The sequence below is a fragment of the Lycorma delicatula genome, chromosome 6, assembly GCF_047948215.1.
Source record: "Lycorma delicatula isolate Av1 chromosome 6, ASM4794821v1, whole genome shotgun sequence".
Taxonomy (NCBI): Eukaryota; Metazoa; Arthropoda; class Insecta; order Hemiptera; family Fulgoridae; genus Lycorma; species Lycorma delicatula.
In genome coordinates this window covers 19257504-19279960 of record NC_134460.1, presented here as the reverse complement: position 1 = coordinate 19279960, position 22457 = coordinate 19257504, and the positions used below count along the sequence as shown (strand labels likewise).

The following is a 22457-nucleotide window of genomic DNA, read 5'->3' as shown; positions in this document are numbered from 1 at the left end:
GATTTGCTGTGTTCTACTTTTATGATTTTAATTACACAGTAATTAAAATAAGTTGCGGTCTGGGTTTTCTTATCAGTTGTGTTTTCTTCATTCATATTTAGTTATATTAATCAATTTATCTCGATTCGGGCTCCATGTACTAAAAAATTCGTAGTACAGTCAGGTATGCCTCAGGGTTCTAACCTTAAATCGTTATATGTTTTCATAAATGATATTATTGGCTGTGTAATATACTTTAACATTTAACATTTTATTACATTCTAACGATTCAAAACTGTAAAACTGTTTAGATTTGTAAACATGTAAGGTCATGTTGGACATGTCTAAACATGTCCATATCAGCACTCTGATATGAAAGTCTAAACTTTCTGCCTCCATTTCAGAATGCTGAAACCGATTTAAATAGCCTTTATGAATGGTTCGTTATAAATAAACTATTTTGTAATTTAAAAAAAATGTTACTTCTTCTGTTTATTTTTTGTGTATCCTGTTATATCAACAGGTGTAAATAAATAAAAAATTAAAACTTAAAAAAATGACTCTTTAGCGAATTTAGAATCTTTTTTTTTGTTGAGAAAACCGTTAAGAACCCTAACCAAACTGTTCAAACTAGTATTGATCTAATTGATGATTCCGATATTCGATAATATATATCTATAATATACATATATTTATTTATAAATTTTTTTATATAGGTCTATTACCATACAATAATGAGATAAAATCAGGATTGGAGCAAATTAAGTAATAATAATGATGGTGAAAAAATTTTAAAGAAACTGAACGGGATATAGGTTAAAAAATGGTTATACAATTAAACATTTTTTTGGAAAATTACGTGAAAGGAAAAAAATGAAAGAGGGAGGACATAAAAGATAATAGAGTATTTAAAGGGGAAGAGAAGAATAGGGTGAATAGAAGCGGTAAAATAGAAGAAAAACAGGGAAAACCTGAAAACAGGACACTAAGAAGGATCTGAAAAATTCAGAGAATAGCAGCTGATAGTAATTATACATAATAGAATAGGAAAAATAATAACAAACACGAGCAGTAATAATAACAAAAGGTTATATATAAAAAAGTGAACTATTAAGGTTTTAGCCAAATTAAATTCTAATTCTTGAAGAGTAAGAGATATGAAAGAGAAAAATAATATAAAACAAAAATAATTTCCGCGAACTAATCCAAGGTTATTGTTTCTATTCATATATTATTAGTTTAATGTTTTATTTCAAATAACAAAACTAGTTTAATATTTAGTACAATATATAATTATGGTTTTTAAATTACAATTTAAAATAAAAAGAATATTTTGTCAATATTCTTCGAAGCAAAAAATAAAAAAGGAGGTACTAAATCATAATATTACTAATAAATGTATTATTTAAATGTAATCATGAAGAAAATTACAAAAAAAAAAAATAAATAAAATTCGAGGTATTTTATCTGGACGTACAAGATCCTTGAATTAGATACAAACAAAGAACATTAAAGTAGTTAAATCGATTAAGGCTTTTTCATACAAAAAAAAGCTGACAACAAACTTATAATATTTCCCTGGCCTAGTTATTTATTCTAATATAATGAAAAAATAATGATACATGGATAAACGTTACCTACTATTCCTTTTTTGGGGTAGGGGCAATTTACGATTAAGTTTAAATAAACCAAAAAAATTTAAATAATGTAAAAATCGATATTTTTAATACCAATTTTATTTTTTATTGGCTCCCCTATCCCTAATATTTCCCCCAAAGTATTTCTTTGGGTCACTTGAATAATTGCCTAGGAAGACATAAAAAAATATGGAGTAAATAAAAATATTTTTCGATTTTTTGGGAAGGGAGGAATTTTGGGGCAAAACGTTTACAAAATGGTTAGATGAGAGTGCACGCATGTAATGAGCTGGGGCTGTTTCCAAAATTTTGAGAAAATTGATCCCTAAAAACTATCTACCTCCACGTTGGAGATGTTGATCTCAAACTTTTACCAACAAATATACTAATCTCTGTGCCAAATTTCAACAAAATCGGTTTATCCAGTCAAATTATATTAAGGTTTAAACACGCCAACAAACGTACGTACGAAAATTACTCCCACTTTTTTTGTTTTTTGAGGCCCCTGGGTCATGAGACGTAGAAAAATTAAACTCTCCTTAGGGCTATGATGTCAGAAAAGTAAAATTGCATTTTTACTTCTTTTGTTTTACCGTAGTGAGGTATTTTTTATCTCATCATTTTTTGGATAAGATTCATTTTATTAACTTGGCAAGTAAAAATAAAGATCCGTGTTTAAAAAATTAATTAACCTATTTCTTTATAAAAATAATAATATAATTCGCGAAATAAAGGACATTCATGAATATATTATTTACACAGTAGATCTACTGCATTATTTCATAACTGAAAGTAGTACATCATTTGCTGTTTTACACGTTCAGTCTATCTTTCTTATAATTGTGACGCATGTAAATTCCCTAGTAGTTTACATAAGATCCTAATTAAATTTTCTTTCAATGGTAAGTAATGATGTTCAATGAATTGGGCAGAACATATTTAATTTTTTCTGAGCATTCTGTTATGTAACAATACATTCGACTAAATAAAGAAACCATTCCACTCTCAGTTTTCTTAGTAAGCCTGGCATGGAATGTTTGTTATTTTGAAAATAGCTATTCCGTTTTTTTGAAGCGATAAAACTGAATAATAATATTTGTATCGCTTTACGAACACCCACTTGATGAACAATCATGAAAATTGCAGATTACAAGAAAAAAATCCCTTTCGGGACACCAGAAGACGGAGGTAACCCACCAGGTTGGTCTAGTGGTGAACGCGTCTTCCCAAATCATCTGATTTAGAAGTCGAGAGTTCCAGCGTTCAACTCCTAGTAAAGACAGTTATTTTTGCACGGATTTGAATACTAGACCGTGGATACCGGTGTTTTTTGGTGGTTGGGTTTCAGTTAACCACACATCTCAGGAATGGTCAAACTGAGAATGTGTAACACTACATTTCATTTACACACATACATATCATCTTCTGACGTAACACCTGACCAGTAATTCCCGGAGGCTAAACAGAAAAAAGAAAGAAAAAGAGGACGGAGGTAGATTTCACCGGTGCTAAGAAGTAGGGGATAAAAAGTATTTCCACCTTAAAGTTAAGAAAAACTTCAAATTTACGCAATACGACAATGGTTGCTTGTGAAAAAAGTTCACATGTTTAGCATACGACAAGCACCATCTTACAATTCCAGCAACATTTTGATCATCCTTTGCCGTAGGAGTTGGTCATATAAAATTTTTTTTCAGACAAAGGTTTTAGGTAATGTTTAGAAGACTAACGATCACTTTAAACCGATTCGATACTGTGCCTGTTAAGGTAGGTATGGTTTTTTTTGTCCTCGAAACCCAAATCTTTCCATCACCTTAGCCAATGGTTGGTTATATCAACAAACTTTACTTAGATAAATTTAGGCCCTTATCCAAAGAATAGGAAGAACTATAAACAAATTCGATATTTTACTTAATAAGAAAGTTATAGCGATATTTTTTTTCGATTTTGTTTTTTTGTTTATTGGTTTTGATCATATCTTGTCGTAAGGGTTGGTCATATCAAAAATTGTTATATTTTATGTAAAAATTTAGGTAAATATTTTAGGTAATATTTAGAGGACTAACGATCACTTTAAACCGATTCAATACTGTGCTTATTAAGGGAGGTATAATTTTTTTTGTCTTCAAAACCCTATTTTTTCCACCCCTTTGGCCAATGGTTAGTGATATCAAAAGACTGTACTTAGATAAATTTTAGGTCCTTCTCCAAAACATAGTAGGAATTTTAAACGAATTCGATATTTTACTTAATAAAAAAGTTATAGCGATATTTTGTTTTTTCGTAAAAGCCACCCCATTTCCACCCCCGTGGTCTGATTTTGGCCGTTAACGATCTCGACCGACATTTTGGGTCGAGTTATTTTTACGGAACAATTTGAAAATTATTTTGGAAAATTACGGCAGTTTCGTGTCCACAAGAAAGTGAAATATATATATATATGTAAGTGTATATATAAACTTCTGAGCTGATGGTGATTTTGGGGTCTGGGGGATGTGAAACGCGAAGATATGTCGAAATTTTCCGGAAGTGGAATCATGGTACCCATTACAATAGGTAGCTTTCTTATTAAATCTACTTAATATATGATAATGTTTTGGCTATATCTGGTATAAGAGGCTAGAGGGGGGGATGTTTTCTGACGAATAAGATAGAATATCTGAATTGTGGTTAAAATCGACACAACAGTACATTAAAAAAAACCTTGTTAAAAATTGAAAAAAAAATAATTTTCTGAATATTTCGTAAAAAAAAAAATATTCAGTATTAAATCCTTTTATATGAATAGATATTTACATTGTATGGATTAGAACAATCATCAGTTCTGATTGGGTAAATAAATACTGAAATACTGTTGAATAGATAAATGAGCACAGATTATAAGAAAAACTCTAAAACATATAGAAGTATTGAAGCATGAAAATAAACAAGAACAAAACAAAAGTATTGAAATGTAGCAGAAATAACAAAGATGGACCACTGAATGTGAAAATAGGAGGAGAAAAGATTATGGAGGTAGAAGAATTTTGTTATTTGGGAAGTAGAATTACTAAAGATGGACGAAGCAGGAGCGTTATAAAATGCCGAATAGCACAAGCGAAACGAGCCTTCGGTAAGAAATATAATTTGTTTACATCAAAAATTAATTTAAATGTCAGGAAAAGATTTTTGAAAGTGTATGTTTGGAGTGTCGCTTTATATGGAAGTGAAACTTGGACGATCGGAGTATCTGAGAAGGAAAGATTAGAAGCTTTTGAAATGCAGTGCTATAGGAGAATGTTAAAAATCAGACGGGTGGATAAAGTGACAAATGAAGAGGTATTGCGGCAAATAGATGAAGAAAGAAGCATTTGGAAAAATATAGTTAAAAGAAGAGACAGACTTATAGGCCACATACTAAGGCATCCTGGAATAGTCGCTTTAATATTGGAACGACAGGTAGAAGGGAAAAATTGTGTAGGCAGGCCACGTTTGGAATATGTAAAACAAATTGTTAGGGATGTAGGATTTAGAGGGTATACCGAAATGAAACGACTAGCAGTAGATAGGGAATCTTGGAAAGCTGCATCAAACCTGTCAAATGACTGAAGACAAAAAAAAGGAGTTCTCTGTTACCTTAAATTCCTCGTTCACATTTTTTTCTAAATTAGGTTCCTGTTTGTTTTATTATGAATGCTCATGATCCTTTGGATGTACTTTCTTAGGAACAATCAGTAAGTTCAAGGAAGATTGTCTACTATAATTATATTTGAAAGTAAAATACTAAATGTTTGTAGTTTATTATTTTCGTAGCAAATACAAATTGAATTATTCAAATTTTATTAAAAAGGTAAACGATTTGAAATTATTTTTTATAAAATTCACAAGATCACCATAAGATATTATAAGGTTAAATCTGTTCAATTCGGGCCTCCAAGGCGCGAGTGGTAGCGTCTCGCACCTTTCATTCGGAGGTCCCGAGTTCGAATCCCGGTCAGGCATGGAATTTTCACACACGCTACACATCGTTCATCTCATCCTCTGGGACCACCGTTAGGTGGTCCCAGAGGATGAGATGAGATTGAGATTGAGATTGAGATTGAGATGAGATTGAGATTTCCTGTTTAACCTCTGGGACCACCTAACGGTGGTCCCAGAGGTTAAACAGGAAAAATGATTGAATGATTAAATCGTGGAAAATATTTTTACCAGTTATCAACGAGGACCGTAAGTTCCATAGAAATGTAGACCTAAATTATTCAGTCGTAAACGAAAATATTATAAGTATCTTATTTAATATAAATAACATCTAGTCAGTAAACAAATTGATGAAATAATTTCAGTAATTTAAACGTGACGAAGGTGAACCCGTTTTTGAGTAAACAGAGATGTTATTAAAGAGATATATCGTTTTCAAGGTCTGAGGTGTGGAAAAAACTACCGTAACTGGAAGTGGAAGTCGGAAGTGATTTTAAAGAAGCACAAGGTCAGTCAATATCACACATGAAATTACATTGGACAATATGTCATTTTTGAAGATCTAGAATGGTAGTTAATCGGTTAAAGACATAATGTTACGTAGATTTTATTATTGTTATTTAATAAAAAGAAAGAAAGTAGTATAAATAAATAAATTTTTTTTGTTTTCTAAAAAAATCTTCCGTAAACTAAAATTTCATTAAAATTATTTTTCCTTTTTACTTATTACCTATTCAATTTTTAAATGTCACGTTGTTTTTTGTATGCATGCAATACCAACAGAAAAATGTATGCTGTTCCTATTACATTAAATATTGTTTTGTTTACTTTAGTTACAAAGATTTTTTTAACGTTTTACAGATTATTTGTGATTTTCGTTTTTATTATCCGTGACTGCTTCCCCATTTTTAGAATACTGAATTCTATGACGACGAAAATAATTAGGCTATAGACTATTTTTGTTTACTTTTAATATTTTTTTGTTATAGTTTGTAGAAAAATAACGATTTCTTTTCATATTTATTTATCTAAGCAATCTGCAATCGAGTATATATTTTGAATTAAGGTATTATAATTAATTAAATAGTGTTAATAACATTAATATAAAATTGATCTTTCACTGAATCAGCCTAAGGAATAAATGCAGTGTAATTCTGTGTAAGGTAAACTTGTCGATTTGACCGAGTTATAAATGTTTGAAGTATTACTCTCTTTTTAATCCTTTGAAAACGTCGCATTCCCACGCTCATTATTTAATAAAGTCACAGAGAATGGTTTACAGAGAGTAGTTCTTGTGATATTTCCTAGTTCAAAACTTTTCTAAATTAGGAACCTATTTTTTTTTTTTTTTTTTTGAATGCTCATGGTTTCATTTGGATGCACTTTTTTTTAGGAACAATCAATCTAAGAATGGGCAAGATAAATCAAACTGTAACTAAGGAGTAAAATAAAATCAGCATAAAATAATGATATAATAAAGAACTAATTAGGGGCACAATGAAAAAAGTCTGTGAAAAAGGCGTGAACTTTGAGGAAATGTCTGTTTTAGCATGCAGTATAAAAAACTGAACAGTCTTAATTGACATAAAGGGATGGTGTTTTTATTAAGGATTTAAGGATAAAAAACCGATTTTTCGTGAATAACTCAAAAAAATATAAATTGTAAGTAAACCTAGGTAATTTTTACCTGCTTAAAGAGCAACTTTCCACAACCATAATTGACCGAGTTATAAATGTTTGAAATATTACTCTTTTTTTAATCCTTTAAATATATCACATTTCCGCGCTCATCTTTTTAAATTAACTTTTTTAATAAAATTAAACGTTTCAAATAAAAGATTAATTACTTAAATAAAATCTTTTAATTATTGAAATTTGCTTTTTTGTTTCGCTTTGTATAACATATAGTGATTTTTGAGGTTATGTTTTCATGAAATAAAAACGTTGTTTAAACCTTGGTGTTATTCATTAAAAATTCTACAAAAACACTTTTAAATAAAACATATTAAAAATTACTTAAATTCAAACAAAAATTTTTTGGTGACTTTTTCAGATTTCCGTAATTTTTCCGTCATTAACAGTGATAAAAAAAGAAATTATAAGAACTTGAAATTCCTACAACTTTTATCTGAAACATTTTTTTATCTGAGGCTTTATTGAAAAAAAAAAAAAGGTTATTTGCAAATATGTAACTTTTGCAAAGGATTAGAAAGGATTAATTCTTCAAAAAGCTTTAGCTCAATAAATTTTGGTCATACAAAATCACTTTAAAAAGGTTTTGTCGGAAACTTGATTTAGCTTTCAGAAAGAGACTTAGACTTACCTAAATTTTATGGTTATTTGAGTTACGAAAAGCCCATTTTTTTATTCTTCAAACCTTAATAAAAAAAAATCATCCCTTTCTGGCATTTGGGATTATTGCTTCATATATTTGCTGGAAAACAAACACTCTCTCAAAATTTCATTGTGTAATTTCAATAATTAGTTCCTTGCTTAAAGTTTATTTTTGCTATTCTATAAATAAGCCAGAAAATACAGTAAAAACGAATAATAAAAAAAACTGATGTGGACACCACATGACTTCCTTCTACGCCTATTAAATTACAGGTACACATTTTTTTTTAAATGAAAAATACATAAAATTTATTCCACTAATAACTTCAGATTTTTTTTCATATTTTTTATTTTTATTTTGATTATTGAATTATTATTTATTGTATATTTTTTGTTTAATAATTTTTAATAAATATTTAATATTATTAATAATTATTAATAAATCAATATATTTAAATTAAAAAAAAAGTTAAAAAAAAAGGAAATGAAGTTTGATTCGAACCGATGTGTATTCCCCTTGTAAGATCCAAATATTACATTAATTACAATTTTATTTGGCTATAACTCTGAAACCAGTGAAAATAAGTACCACATATGACGATGATATATCGTTGAAAAGCTCTCGATGAGGGTTTATTTCTGCAGTTAAGAAAAGTCCAAAATCCAATTTTTTTTTTATTTTAGACTTTTTGGACATTTTTGGTCAAGTAGATTGGAATTAAATGGAACGGTGCACAACTAGATGTTACAACAGTCCTAAATCTAAAATTTCAACATCGTAAGGCTAATCTTTTTGAGTTATGCGAGATATGTACATACGTACGTACAGACGTCACGCTGAAACTAGTCATAATGAATTCAGGGATGATCAAAATAGATATTTCCGTTGAAATCCTTTACTTCGTACAAGGAAGAAAAAAATAATAAACATAATTACATAAAATTTAATTCTTAATATATTATCTATAACTGTTCCATAAGTATGTTAATTTATTATTTAATTTGTCGTTTTCATTTAAAAGTAATAATATAAAACTCCCTTATTCATATTTGTTATTATTATCGTTACCATTTTTTAAATTAGATAATATTTCTTACAAAAACAAGCTATGCCAAATGGTTATTAAAATAAAAAAGGGAAACTGTATAGAACCGTTTAAAGAAAAGGCTGCCAAAAGGTTCAAAACTTTCCTGATTTTGATCTTAACAAAATTTTATTTCAAATACCACAGAAAATGGCAGATAGACGGAAAAAGAAGTAAGATCATTATTTGTCTGCATTTTTATTTATTTTGATGTTCGGGATCAGCCCATTAACTATAGCCAGACTTTCCCCGATACTCTGAGTAGCTACTGCGTGGAGGGGAATATAAAAACAAATACGAGTATCATGAAACCTCGTCGTCCAATGTGGTTGAAAATCTGGGTCGAATATTCGGATCATATTTCAACTTTATTACTCAACGAAACTTCTATGTATGGAACAAAAGCTATTTAGAAATAATCTTGAATACCCCCCACCCTTATATCTGATTGAATTAAAACTACAATTTTAAATAATTTAATAGATATTTTCGTCGTATTAAACCACAATTTTCTATGACACCTATTAAAAATTCAAACTGGTGAAACTACCCTCCTTTTTTAATTTTGTCCGAAATTTAATGTTGTCACTGATCCATAATTTGATATTTTTTTTAATCATTTTCAAAGCTGTTACGCGTTGACAGTCTTAAAAAATCCGACATCGAAATTTTGAATCGATCTGTATACTTTCCCTTTATCTGTAGCTTCTCTATAAACGTAATAAATTTATACACGGAAAAATAAAAACCATACGATTCGAATTTTTTTCTGTGTAAATGTTACCGTCAATACAGAGTCATTCCATGTTGCACGGTAATCTCTCGGAAGATGATTTTATAGCCAAAAATAAGAAAACAAAAATCTGATGTGGACACCAAATGACTTCCTTGTACGCCTATTAAATCACATATACACATTTTTTTTTAAATACAAAGTACATAGAATTTTATTTCATTAATAACTTTTGATATTTTTTCATATTTTATTTTTTATTGTTATTACTGGATTATTATTTATCGTAAAACTGTTTTTACAATCAGAGATTAATAATTATTAATAAATCAAAATACTTAAATTAAAAAAAAGTTAAAATAAAGGAGATGAAGTCTGATTTGGAAGCGATGTGCCTTCAACTTGTAAGATCCATTTATTTCATTAATTAAAATTTTATTTGGCTATAACTCTGGAACCGATGAAAATAAGTACCACTTATGAAAATAAGTACTTATCTATGTTAAAAGTACTTATGAAAATAAGTACCACTTATATATCTTGAAAGCTCTCAATGAGTGCTTATACTGCACTTAAGAAAAAGTACAAAATCAATTTTTTTTTTAATTTTGAATACTTTTGGTCCAGTCGATTGCAATCAAAAGGGGGGTGTGCACATTAGATGTTACAACAGTTCTAAATCTAAAATTTCAACATCCTACGGATAATCGTTTTTTGAGATGTTGCGAGAAACGTATATAGACGTCACGTTGAAACTAGTCAAAATGGATTCAGGGATGGTCAAAATGGATATTTCCGTTGAAATCAGAAAACCTAAATTTTTCACGATCACAATACTTTATTTTGTGGAAGGAAGTAAAAATCATATAAAAATAAGTCAGAAAACAGTTCGTTAGCGAGTTGCGGCTCGCGAAACGTTTAGCCCTGCTTTTTGCTCACTCTGTGAAATTAAACCGTAGTAAAATTTTCTGGGTACAAATCGTGGGGTAAATTTTGTACTTTGTTATGGTTTTTGATCTAAGAAAATGAATAAAAGTGGTGCCAGACCTGTATCTGATTTTAGTTTTAAGAAAAACGGGGTAAAATACGAAACTTTTGTCGGAAAATATACTTTTGGGTTTTGGAATAAAATAAATTTTAACCAGTAAACAAATCAAAATTTCTAGTTAACTTTTTAGAGAATTTAAATCTGTGAAAATTGATGTAAATACAATCTATTAAAATTAAACACAAATTTAAATTTAATTAGAAACAAAACACACAAACTGGATGGGAAAAGCGATACGATTTTAAACAGAAAAATTACAATCAATGTTTAAAAAATAGAAAACTTATCAATATCTGAAAAAATTAATAAAAAAAAAGATTTAAAAAAATAAAAATCACATCCTTTTTTTTGTAAAGGTTATTATAAATCAAAATGATTATAAAGCTGCAAACATTTCTTCAAATCAATTGCTCAATGTGGCCGCCAATCTGTCCAATGCATAATTCAGCTCGGCGAATCCATAATAGCCGGGCACGTCTAATAGCATCATTATTATTCCTAATAGTAGTTTCAGCTTCTATTATACGATGTCTCAATTCTTGTGTGCTAACAGAGCGGAATAGTCTAACGACTTCATCCAATCGCAAAGGAAAATGTCTACAGGCGTGAGACCGGGAGATCGAGGTGGCCATTTTACTGGTCCGTTTCGACCAATCCATTGCTTACTAAACATTTTATTTAAATGATTCATCGCTTCATGACAATTATAGTGAGCAGGAATCCCATCATTGAACAACCACATCTGCACTTTATCTGCAAGTAAAATATCTTCCAAGAGTTCTATCATAAACCAATATAATTTTTAGCATTTGTATGATAATTCTTCTATTTAAAATTATACCATTTTTCCGATCCAGTTTTTTTAAAAATTTATTTATTAAAGTTGAATTCTTAAATTTGTGTTTAATTTTAATAGACGTTATTTACATCAGTTTTCTCAAAATTAGATTCTCTACAAGGTCAACTAGTGATTTTTATTTATTTATCATTAAATTAACAAAGTTATTTTATTGCAAACCTAAAAAAGTGTATTTTTCGACAAAACCTTTTCGTGTTTTTCTTATTGTGTTTCTTATCGTTGTTTTCGTGTTTTATCGTTCTTATCGTGTTTTCTTATCGTGTTTTTCTTATGATCTGGGACCACTTTTATTCAATTTCTTAGAAATACTGCGTAGTATCGGATTATTTTTTTTTTTTAAGGAAACTAAAATTTTCGTCAATGATCAGTGCAAAATTTTAGCATCCAAGAATTCTTTTATTTATATTTTTATATCAGTTTTATTAGATCTAGCCTGATTTACCCTCGCCTAATTTATATTTTCCTGATTTGATCTAGCCTCATCTGGTCTCGCCTGGTTTCATCTTCTAATAAAAAAATGAATACGGCTTAGTATCCGATAAATGTTTTTTTTTTTTTTTTTTTTGAAAATAGAATTTGACAACCATCAACGTGGCGTTGAATTGCAATGTATGTGAAAACTCAAAACGCTATATATTTTATGAATTTCGTAATTAAATTATATTTGATAATATGTTAAAATATATATTTTTTTTAATTTTGAATTTTTGAAAACAAAATTGGCCATATTTTTTATTACGTTCGTCATTTATTATCCATTAATTTTTGTTTTGTTTCGTTGGCTATGCAACAGTAAGTAAAAGTTTAATTCAAATAACTTTGAATTCATTTTATAAAATAGCTCCTTTGGTGACTACCCCTAGTAATTACCCTTAAGTACAGGATTTGTAAAATACCGAGTTAACCATGAACAATTATTAAAATGAGAAGGATTTAACATTTAACATTTTTTGATTAAATTATTATATAAGTATTTGAGGTGTTTTTTTTTTTTTTTTTTTAAAGAGAAAGTTTTTTTTTTTAAAGAGAAACTTGTTACAGAATAAATTTTTGAGGACTTTACTCTTTTCACTTTACTCTTTGTCGAGCCGGTCTTATATGCATGTTGTGCTTCCACCGAGCTCTGGTTCGTTCCCCCTTAGACTATGACTGTGACTATGACTGGCTTATTCGTCGGCACGAGCCACCGCTATAAAGATGATCGATGCAGTCCATTATTCATTTATCCGTCTTGCTGCAGGAGCGTTTCGCTCAAGTCCCGTGGTAAGTCTGCTGACGGACAGTGATGAGCCATCTCTTTGGAGTATACGAAACCAAATGATATGCTTCTATATGGCTCATATTAAAGCGCAACCGAAAAATTCGAACCTTTGATGCGGTATTCTCCAACCAGCATGTTGATCGATATGAAGAACGGCCATCATCTACTTGTCTATGACAGTAGATATCAAAGCGTCTTTTCTTAGGTCTAAATATACACTTACCTCCAGTTTTTTCTGTTGCTCCATATTATTACCTTACTTGGCGGCCTGCTCTAGTAAACTTCTGTTTTGGTCTTTCTCGCTTTGATAAGAACATAAATCCGGTTAAATTACGTAGAAAATTCTATAATCTTATAAATAGCGTGAATTCTGATGCTGTAGTTTATACGGATGGCTCTAAATACCCATGTAATACGGCTCTAAATACACATGTAATATGGCTCTAATACGTTAATGCTGTTGGTTGTGCTGTTGTACTTTTGTGGTTGACAACAGAATGTTTGGTCTACACATCATCGTCAGTACTTTCGTTGCGAAGCTGTATAATATTAATAAGGACTTAAATATATTTAGCTTAAATTTATTTACACGTACTTGTCTGCTCAAATTCCATGAGTGCCTCACAAGCGATCGGTCACATGTACTCCAGACACCCTACTGTCAGTGAAATTCAGTGTGTTTCTCAAATGACTCAACGCAATACAACTGTAAGCTTCTACTGGATCCCCAGTCATATTGGAATTTCAGGTAATAAGCGCGCTGATAGTACGGAAAAGGAGGCTTGTTTCTAGCCTCCTTTTGCTAATCGCTCACTTTGTTTCGACTGATCTTGTCTGTTTTCTCAAGAGCGTGGTTCATGATGAACGGTAAAGGGAATGAAATGCTATCATCAATAATAGACTTCGTCCAGTTAAGATCACTGTGTCACCGTGAAGCTTCTCATGCAGGAATAACCATCAAAAGGAGGTTGTTATTTGACGTTTGCGAATAGGGCACACTAGGCTCACTGATGGATATCTGGTGACACAAACAGATGCGCCCGTTTATGCTCGCTGCGACAGCCAACTAACTGTACACCACATCCTTGTGGGCTATATCTGTTATAAGGCATTGCATCGCAAGTTTAAAGTTTAACTAGGGACTAACATGCGAGCGAAATATGCTAGGGATAATGAAATGGTATTATCTTATGTTTTACAATTTCTTAGGGGCCTCCGGTTCTATTCAAATATTTGAATATTAATGCAATATGTTTCAGTTAATTAGACCACTTGGCGTCTTTCAGATGGTAATTACATTGTGTTCATGTAGTTTATTAATATAATATTAATAGATTATGTATGCAAGCGCTTTGTTTTACGCGCAGAAAAAAAATCTTCCAATTTATTTTTATAATTTTTTTGCATTTTATGTAAACTGTTCTGTTTAAAATCGTAACAATTTTCCGATCCAGTTTGTGTATTTTGTTTTTAATTAAATTTGAACTTCTCAAATTTGTGTTTAATCTTAGATGTTATTTACGTAAATTTTCTCGTAATTAAATATTTTACAAAGTTAACTAGAAATTTATATTTGTTTATCGGTAAATTAACCAAGTTGTTTTATTCCAAACCTAGTAAAGGTACTTTCCGACAAAACGTTTTCGTGTTTTACTCCCTTTTTTTAAAACCTAAGATAGAGGTCTAGACTTTATTCAATATCTTAGATCAAAACCATAATTCCCCCTCGATTTGTATACCAAGAATCTTAGTCGATTTAATTTCACAGAAGGAGCAGAAAACAGAGCTAATTTTTTCGCGAGCCGAAACTAGCTAACAAACCGTTTTTTGACCTATATTTATATGTAACAAACCATTTTTTTACCTATGTTTATATGAACTTTTTTCTTATTTTTTGCTGTAAAATCATCTCCCGAGAGATTCCTGTGCAATTTGTAATCGTTCTTTATATAAATAGAATAGATTCTGTGTATAGAATTACGTATAACTGAATAAAAAAGTTCAACACAGAAAATTAAACAAAAGAAGCTAAATAATAAATTAATATATAAAAAATCAACTCTTATTCAACACTAAAAAAATTGTCACCTGCATTTATGATACAAAACAAGAAAAAGAGGAAGGAAAAAGTATGTATATAATTTTTTTCTAATGTGTTCGTTGCAATTTTTTCATCTAGTGAAAAATAAGCGACCCTCCAATCAAATGAGATTAGGATGATATGTATGACATATAAATTAGGTCTTATAAAAACTCAGGCCGACCATCCCTGAGACTTACAGTCTGTAGAACCCCAACCACTAAAGTATACCGGATGAACTATCTACCATTCAAATCTTTGTAAAAGTAACTAACATTTATTTTTTAAGATTTGAACCTCAGAACCTTCGACTTCGAAAATCAGCTGTAAACAAATTATATTTTTATCACTACAGCAGCCTAGTGGGCTAGGTAAGTCTGAGTTTCAAATCCTAGTAAACGTTAGTTGTTTTTATACAGATTTGAATATTATATAGTGGATACCGATGTACTTTACTGGTTGGGGTTCAATAATTAACCATACGTCTTAGGAATTTTCGGCGTGAACCTGTACAAGACTACTCCTCATTTACATATCATACATAACATTCTCATCTCATTGGTCCGTTGTTGGGAGGGGGGGAGGTTAGTTATTGTTTCACTAATTGAATAGATTGCGACGTACACATTAGAAAAATAAATAAATATTTATTATTAACAGATTAGCTGTTACTTCTCTTCTACATAACGACTATTAATAAATAACATGTACCAAATGGAGAAGGGCACTGTCCATTCTTTGCCTTTTCATTCAGAAAGTTCTGAGTTCGAATCCCGTCCAGGCTCGGGATTTTTGTATTATACAAAATTCATGCCTCATTAATGATGATTCATTAAGTACGCTTATACTTTAAAAAGGATATAAATAAATAAATACGTATATATGGACTTTTTTTGTTATACTTTTTATCATATTTATTGTTAATATTTACTAATATAATGACTGATTACCGGTAGAAATGCACATCTACACATCTAGTTTAACTTTTACGTGCTTTTTTAAGACTAATTAATGTCATATAACAAGACAATTAAAGTACTTTAGAATTATTTGAAACTGATCTTTTAATACATAGATATTTTTAATAAGATATTTAAATTAAGGGAAACTCTCATAAAACTGAAAAATTTTAATTTCTTAAAAAAAATTAAAAATAGTAATGACTAATTAAATACTAGTATACTTTTAATATATACATCAAAAGAACAAAATCAAACAAACATGCACGCTCTCTCGCACATACTTTAATGAATACCTTTTTATAGTATTGATAAATAAGATATAGAAAAACCAAAAAAAGCAACCCGAAGATGTTTTTATAGTGTAAAGTACCAAGAGATGTTTGAATTAAATAGGTTGATAAAAGTTTTAATTAAATTTAACGGTAGATAAGAATAAAAACAGGAAAAATGTTATGGCAGATTATTAGTCGTATATGCGATTTGATTAATTTGTAACAAATGGAAAATGTTGAGGTAAAACTTTTAAAGAAAGATCTTAGTTTTTCTCCTTAATTTACACATTATAATTTTTAACACAATGATAATTGAGGAAATTAAATTGTTAATAAATACAATAAAATAAAATTTACAGAAAAAGGAATGTCAATGTCTCAATAAGAATATATTCTACACAGAGTGTAAACAAGGAAAACAACGTTCTACTTAATGACATGAGTAATTATCTGTATGTAGAAGTTACGTACTTTTAAAAGCGGTAAAAAAGTACGTATACTTACTATGTGAAGAGATCTATTTCTTTTTAATATATAGTATTATTCTAAATAAGGTAAAAAGTACTAAAATGGAGATGTCAAGTATTTTTAAAATTAAAAGCTTAAGTTTTATTATACTTTACTTCTTATCCATTATATAGAATGACAATAAGAATTTCAAGGTCTCAATAAGAATGTATTCTATATAGAATGTAAAAAAAAAACAAAAAACAACTACTACTTAATGGCATGAGTAATTTTCTATACGTAGAGCTTACAAACAAAACTTTAAACAAATTTATCAATGTACGGTATACCCAATAATAGAAATACGTGCAATTATTAAAAGATACACATTCTACATGCTAAGCGGTATTTAATTTTTTTTTTAATTTATCAAAACAGATTCTAAAAAAATACGCAATTATTTTATTATACCGTATTCATTGAATTCATGAATTGTATTCATGAATTTAATTTAACTATTAATCGTATCCTTTACTATTTAAAAAAATAATATTTACGTTCATGAAAACTGACTTTAATCGTAATATAGATCATTCAAATATACATTTTTTATTGATAAAAATTTCTTTGTGATCAATTGATCATATAAGCTTGAGTTTTACGGTCGAGAGTGTACATAAAATAAATTTTGTAGCGAATAAAAAATAAAAATTTTAAGCGATATTGAACCCGTAATCCTCTGATAAAAACCGAAAACGCTACGACTATTGTCAATGTAATAAAATATTAACATTTTATTATATAAATGAGCGAATTATAGAAAAGTTTAAACAATGTAGTAAATGTGCTTATAAAAAAATTATAATCTGAATTAGAAATAAGTAAAGAAATATGAAATATAATTAAATAAAACAAATTAAAAATTAATACTTTTTTTAATTCATAAAAATTGATGCACTTTTTTTATAAAGTTACCTGTCTGCGACGACCGAACATATATTCGGAAAGAAGATCTCCCGGAAGCGGGGATAGAAAAGGTCCTGCCATGGCGTCCCGGCGTTCTGACGTCCAGGCTGTCAGTGACGAGCGCATCGCGACGCTCTAAGTATTACCCCGGCGCTCCGCCTTCCACCCCTATTGGCCTATCGCCACCCAATCACACAATAACTAACTCACCCTCTTTATTTATTCTTTGTGTACGAGCACACTTAAGACTTTTACAATGCTACCGCTAGAGACCGGTTAACGATCGTATAATCAAAATTATTTCATATTAATTCGCATTTTTTATGTTCGTTTTATTCTGTAATATCAGTTTTATTACGTTATTCAACAACCTATTCATCTCATTATACGAATTAAAAATTATTAATATTCTACATGCGGTACAAAAATATGTATTTTATAATTGGATACAGTTGAATATTTTCATACGTTATACGGTTAATAAATATTATATCTAAAAAAGCATTTTTAAACTGGTGAGCGATTTTTATGTTTTACTGATTTGAAACTAGTAAATTTTAACCCATTATATTTAGAAATTATAGGATAATAATTTCAAAATAAAATAAGAGAGTTCAAGAATATCTCTTTTGTTATAATTAAAACACACGAGTTTTTCTAAAAAAAAAGAAGGAAAAGTTTGTAATTAACGAAAAAATACTTAGAATTTAATTAGTAGAACTGACATACTGTTCCTTTCATATTAAAATGTTATACTATTATAATTTTAATAATACTACAATACATTAGCGGAATAATATTGTTAACCGTTTTATACTCCAACTTCAGCCAGTTTTCTATAAACTAAAAAAAGGACTGGAGTTATTATGGAAAAACCTTTGATACAATATTATGGAAAACATACAATTATGTTATGGTGAATTACGACAAAACATTGTTCATTAATTTACCTTAGTAGAAAATTAGATTCAGTTGATAAAGTATCATTTTTGCAAAGAAAAAATATCATCTTACTTCTGAATTTCATGCGAGCGAATAGGTATATATCTTTTTTTTAAGTGTAAAGTATCTTTTACTGACAAAATTCTTTTTATCGAAAGACGCTTTTGTGAAAAGAAAGAACTGAACACAATACTGCTTAGTATATACATACAAACATACATACATACAACTGAGTAGTCGACTGCGATAAAGTAAATTCCAACTTTAAATGTTCAAGTGTCAATAAAAGAAAACCCAATTTGTTAAAAAAAAATCATTATTCATACATTTATTCTAAAAATAACTTTTATTATTAATAAACAAGCAAGTTTTAAATAAATTTATTTAAATTAACATCTTAAATAATTTAAAGAAATTATTATTTTTTTAAAACTCCTCTGGAGATCGCAGTGAAGTTTTCAAAAAATTGTATTTTTAAGGATTTTACAATTTAAATTCATACGAATGAAATAAAAAAAAATATTCTATTATATAAACGAGGAGGTTCTCAATTCGTTTTCAATGCGAATATATTTGAATTGTTATAGTCCAGTGCGATCATTTTTTTGCACATCATAGTACTTTACACTATAATTCCAATATGAACTATAATACAGAAATACTCACATCTCATTTGATTCATGAAATGTAATTATACACAACTGGTAATATTCTACAGCAACTGTTGGAAATGCCGACCGTTTTCCTGAAGGCAGGTCAAAACTCTTTGTACCATATTTTTTTTACACCCTTCGTATGACATCAGGGCTAAGAAATCATCTCTGCAGTAATGGCTCGCTTCAGGTCTTGTAGATTGCGTGGCTTTGTTCGATATACACGTCCTTTCAAAAAAATCCCAGAGAAAGAAGTTTCCTTCTGAGATCGTGCGATCATTAAACATTTCTTTTCAAAATTCCATGGTATTTTTGGAAGTATTGTACATTGCCCCGTCTTGTTGCAGGTAACAGTAGCGTTCATCAGGCTGAAGAAGAGCTAAAAATTGCATAATTATATCCTGGTATGCCGGACTGTCAAGGGTTTCGTAAAAAAAATTGGGCCCACTATTCGTCTCCGAGAAATCGCACACCATATCCCCCTACCTTCTGTGAGTGCAGCGGCGATTCATGTAAGACGTGTGTGATTTCTTGTTGTCAAATATCTGTTGTTCTAACTACTGCTGTAACCGCTAAAATGATAATACGCCCTTAATACATCCCTTAAAACACATTATTCAGTATGCCTATCCTATTAAATGATGTGCGCGACAAGATGATCGCACATTATAATAATCCCTAACTTCACACACGTATTTAAAGTATCTTTTTCGTGCAAAATACAAGAAAATTAATCGGAAATATAATATTATTATAGTTTTTTTAATATAAGAAAATAACATTCCCACATTCCCGAGAATCTTAGTTAAAGTTTAGTCGTAATTTCTTTAAGTCGTTTCTCTTCAGATCATTAAATAATTTTACAGTCATCATTAAAATCAATCCGGCGAATTTTACCCGCGTTATGTTTACAAATATGAGAGGGGACTGCCCTCCAGTCTACTTGGATAACTTTGAAATTCCTAATACAACTAGTATGAGATCAGTTGGTTTACTCTTTGATCGACGTATGACGTAGAGAGATGGTGTACTGGAGAAGAAGAAACAGCTTGACCAGAAATTCAAGCGTATATATTGACTAATGGGTAGAGATTCTCGATTGTCTCGCTCTAACAAGATCTTACTGCATAACACTGTCTTGAAACCGATATGGACGTACGGGATTCAGCCCAGGGGGACGACTAGTAACAGCAGTATTAAAGTCATATAAAGATCACAAAAAAAAGATGTCGAGGAAAGTAAACCAACCGGCTTGGTTGGTCAGAAATTCTGAAATAGATGAATACCTGGAGATTCCGAATGTTCGGGATGAGATTGATCGTTTCAGTTCTAAATATACGGTTAGGCTAAATAGACATGTAAATCCCCTTGCTGTGAACCTGCTAGATAACGGTGATATCATTAGACGATTGAAAAAGGGATTCATGTTCTGGATTTTTAGAACCCAGTGACGATAGTGCTTATGACGTAACGAATGTATTACGTTTATGTTATTATAATTTTTTTTTGTGGGGGTGTCATCATTGCATGGGCCTCTCTCGTGATATATTTCAACATATTATTTACTTATGGTTTCGTCAGGAGAAACCAATTGTAAATTTCCGTTCTACAACACGAAAAAATTGTCATCATGATACTTATTATTGGATTACGATAATAAGTATTGCGTAACAATGCACAATAACTGATAATTTTTGTGGATTATCAATTATTATACATCTTTTAAAGATGTATATATATTATACTAACATCCTTCTGCTATTCAAAATATTTTCACGATAGGAAAAATTAGGATAAAATAATAATTCATATTACCGGTATTTCAGAGTTCTTAGCTTACGCATGGCTTTTTTAATATCTTATTTTTATACGTTGCAAATTTTTTGCCAGCGTACTTCATATAAATTGTTTTCCATCGGGCAAGGTTTTTTTTTTATTGAACTATATGTATATTTATATTTTAATTAAAATAAATAAATAAAATGGATTCAAAAAAGGAAATAAAAATTACAAAATAATACTTTTGAGTTCTTTAAATTTCGATTTTTAAAGTGAACGCCAAATTAAATGCTATGTAATTTGTTTTGAACAGCTTCAAAAAATAGTAATTTAAACAATTTTTTTTTCTTAATTTTTTCTATTTTATGTTTTTTTTTAGTCATGTAACCAGTCGCGTCACACATAAAGTAACAGTGGAAGTGGCCGTGTTGGTTTAATTGCCACGCTGCACACCGTTACATCACTTAAAAAATCGAAATTAAAAAAAAACCGAAAATGGTTTTTAGGTATTTATCTGAAGAGTATTTGCAAGTTCAAATCTACTGAATATCTCGTATTTCTCGTATTTCTTGCAGTTATTGTTCAAAATCTTTTTACCTTTCGTCACCCCTTTCAAGGTCAAATTTCGAAAAATCTAGAACATGGTTTTCCGATATTTACATGAAGTTTACAGTCACCAAAACCAAGTTGATCTTCACTTGTTACCGAGAAATTAAAAAAATAGCCGGGTTTATTTAAACAAAGAATTTCAAAAAATATAGAAATTAGTTTTTAGATATTCACATGTAAATAACATACGCCAAATACCAAGTTGATATCTTGGTTTTACTGTATTATTTACAGATGAATTAAAGAAATAGTAAACTTTATTGTTACTCCACTTAACCCTTTAAATTAGAAATTTCAAAAAATCGTTTCTTAATGACCAATTACAATGTAAGAAAAACTTTTATACAAATTTTCATCAATTTATCTTCAGTAGTTTTTGCTAGGCGTTGATTATGAATCACTCACGACGAGTCAGATGTCAGGACAAGTAACAGATACTCACACACGCGCACGCACACACAAACACACAGGTGTATACGTATACGTATATCTGTATAATACAATTATAAAATAGTGTCACACAGAGATACGTTTAGACAAAAAGTCAAAAACATGAGAAGGATTCCAGAATAAAAAAAAAACAAGACAGAATCAACCCATTACAGACGAGAACATTCACGCAAAATAAAAAAGTACTGGGAAAAAAGGAAGCCAATAAGCGAAAATATTTATCGTGGTTATGATAATTTTATTTAAAATTATTTATTCTTTTCGTGATATTTTTCCTTCGTTACTCTTAGCAAAATATTTTTGACGATCTTATGCGTCTAATCGTTTTTTATCAAAATTCTAGCAAATAAACTGCAATTTATTATATAAATTTATAATAAATTTTGATTAAAATTTTAAAATTT

The 22457-nt window shown here is 29.6% G+C and overlaps 1 protein-coding gene across 1 annotated transcript in view; it reads right to left on the bottom strand.

Annotated features, from left to right (window-relative positions):
- The window catches only part of LOC142326677 (uncharacterized), a 43565-nt gene extending 25862 nt beyond the window's left edge, over positions 1-17703 (bottom strand). Inside the window, exon 1 of the mRNA XM_075369294.1 lies at positions 17630-17703. Within this exon, the coding sequence (XP_075225409.1) occupies positions 17630-17701 (72 nt within the window). The 5' untranslated portion in view covers positions 17702-17703. The remainder of the gene's footprint in view (positions 1-17629) is intronic.
- Between the last annotated feature and the right edge of the window lie 4754 nt (positions 17704-22457).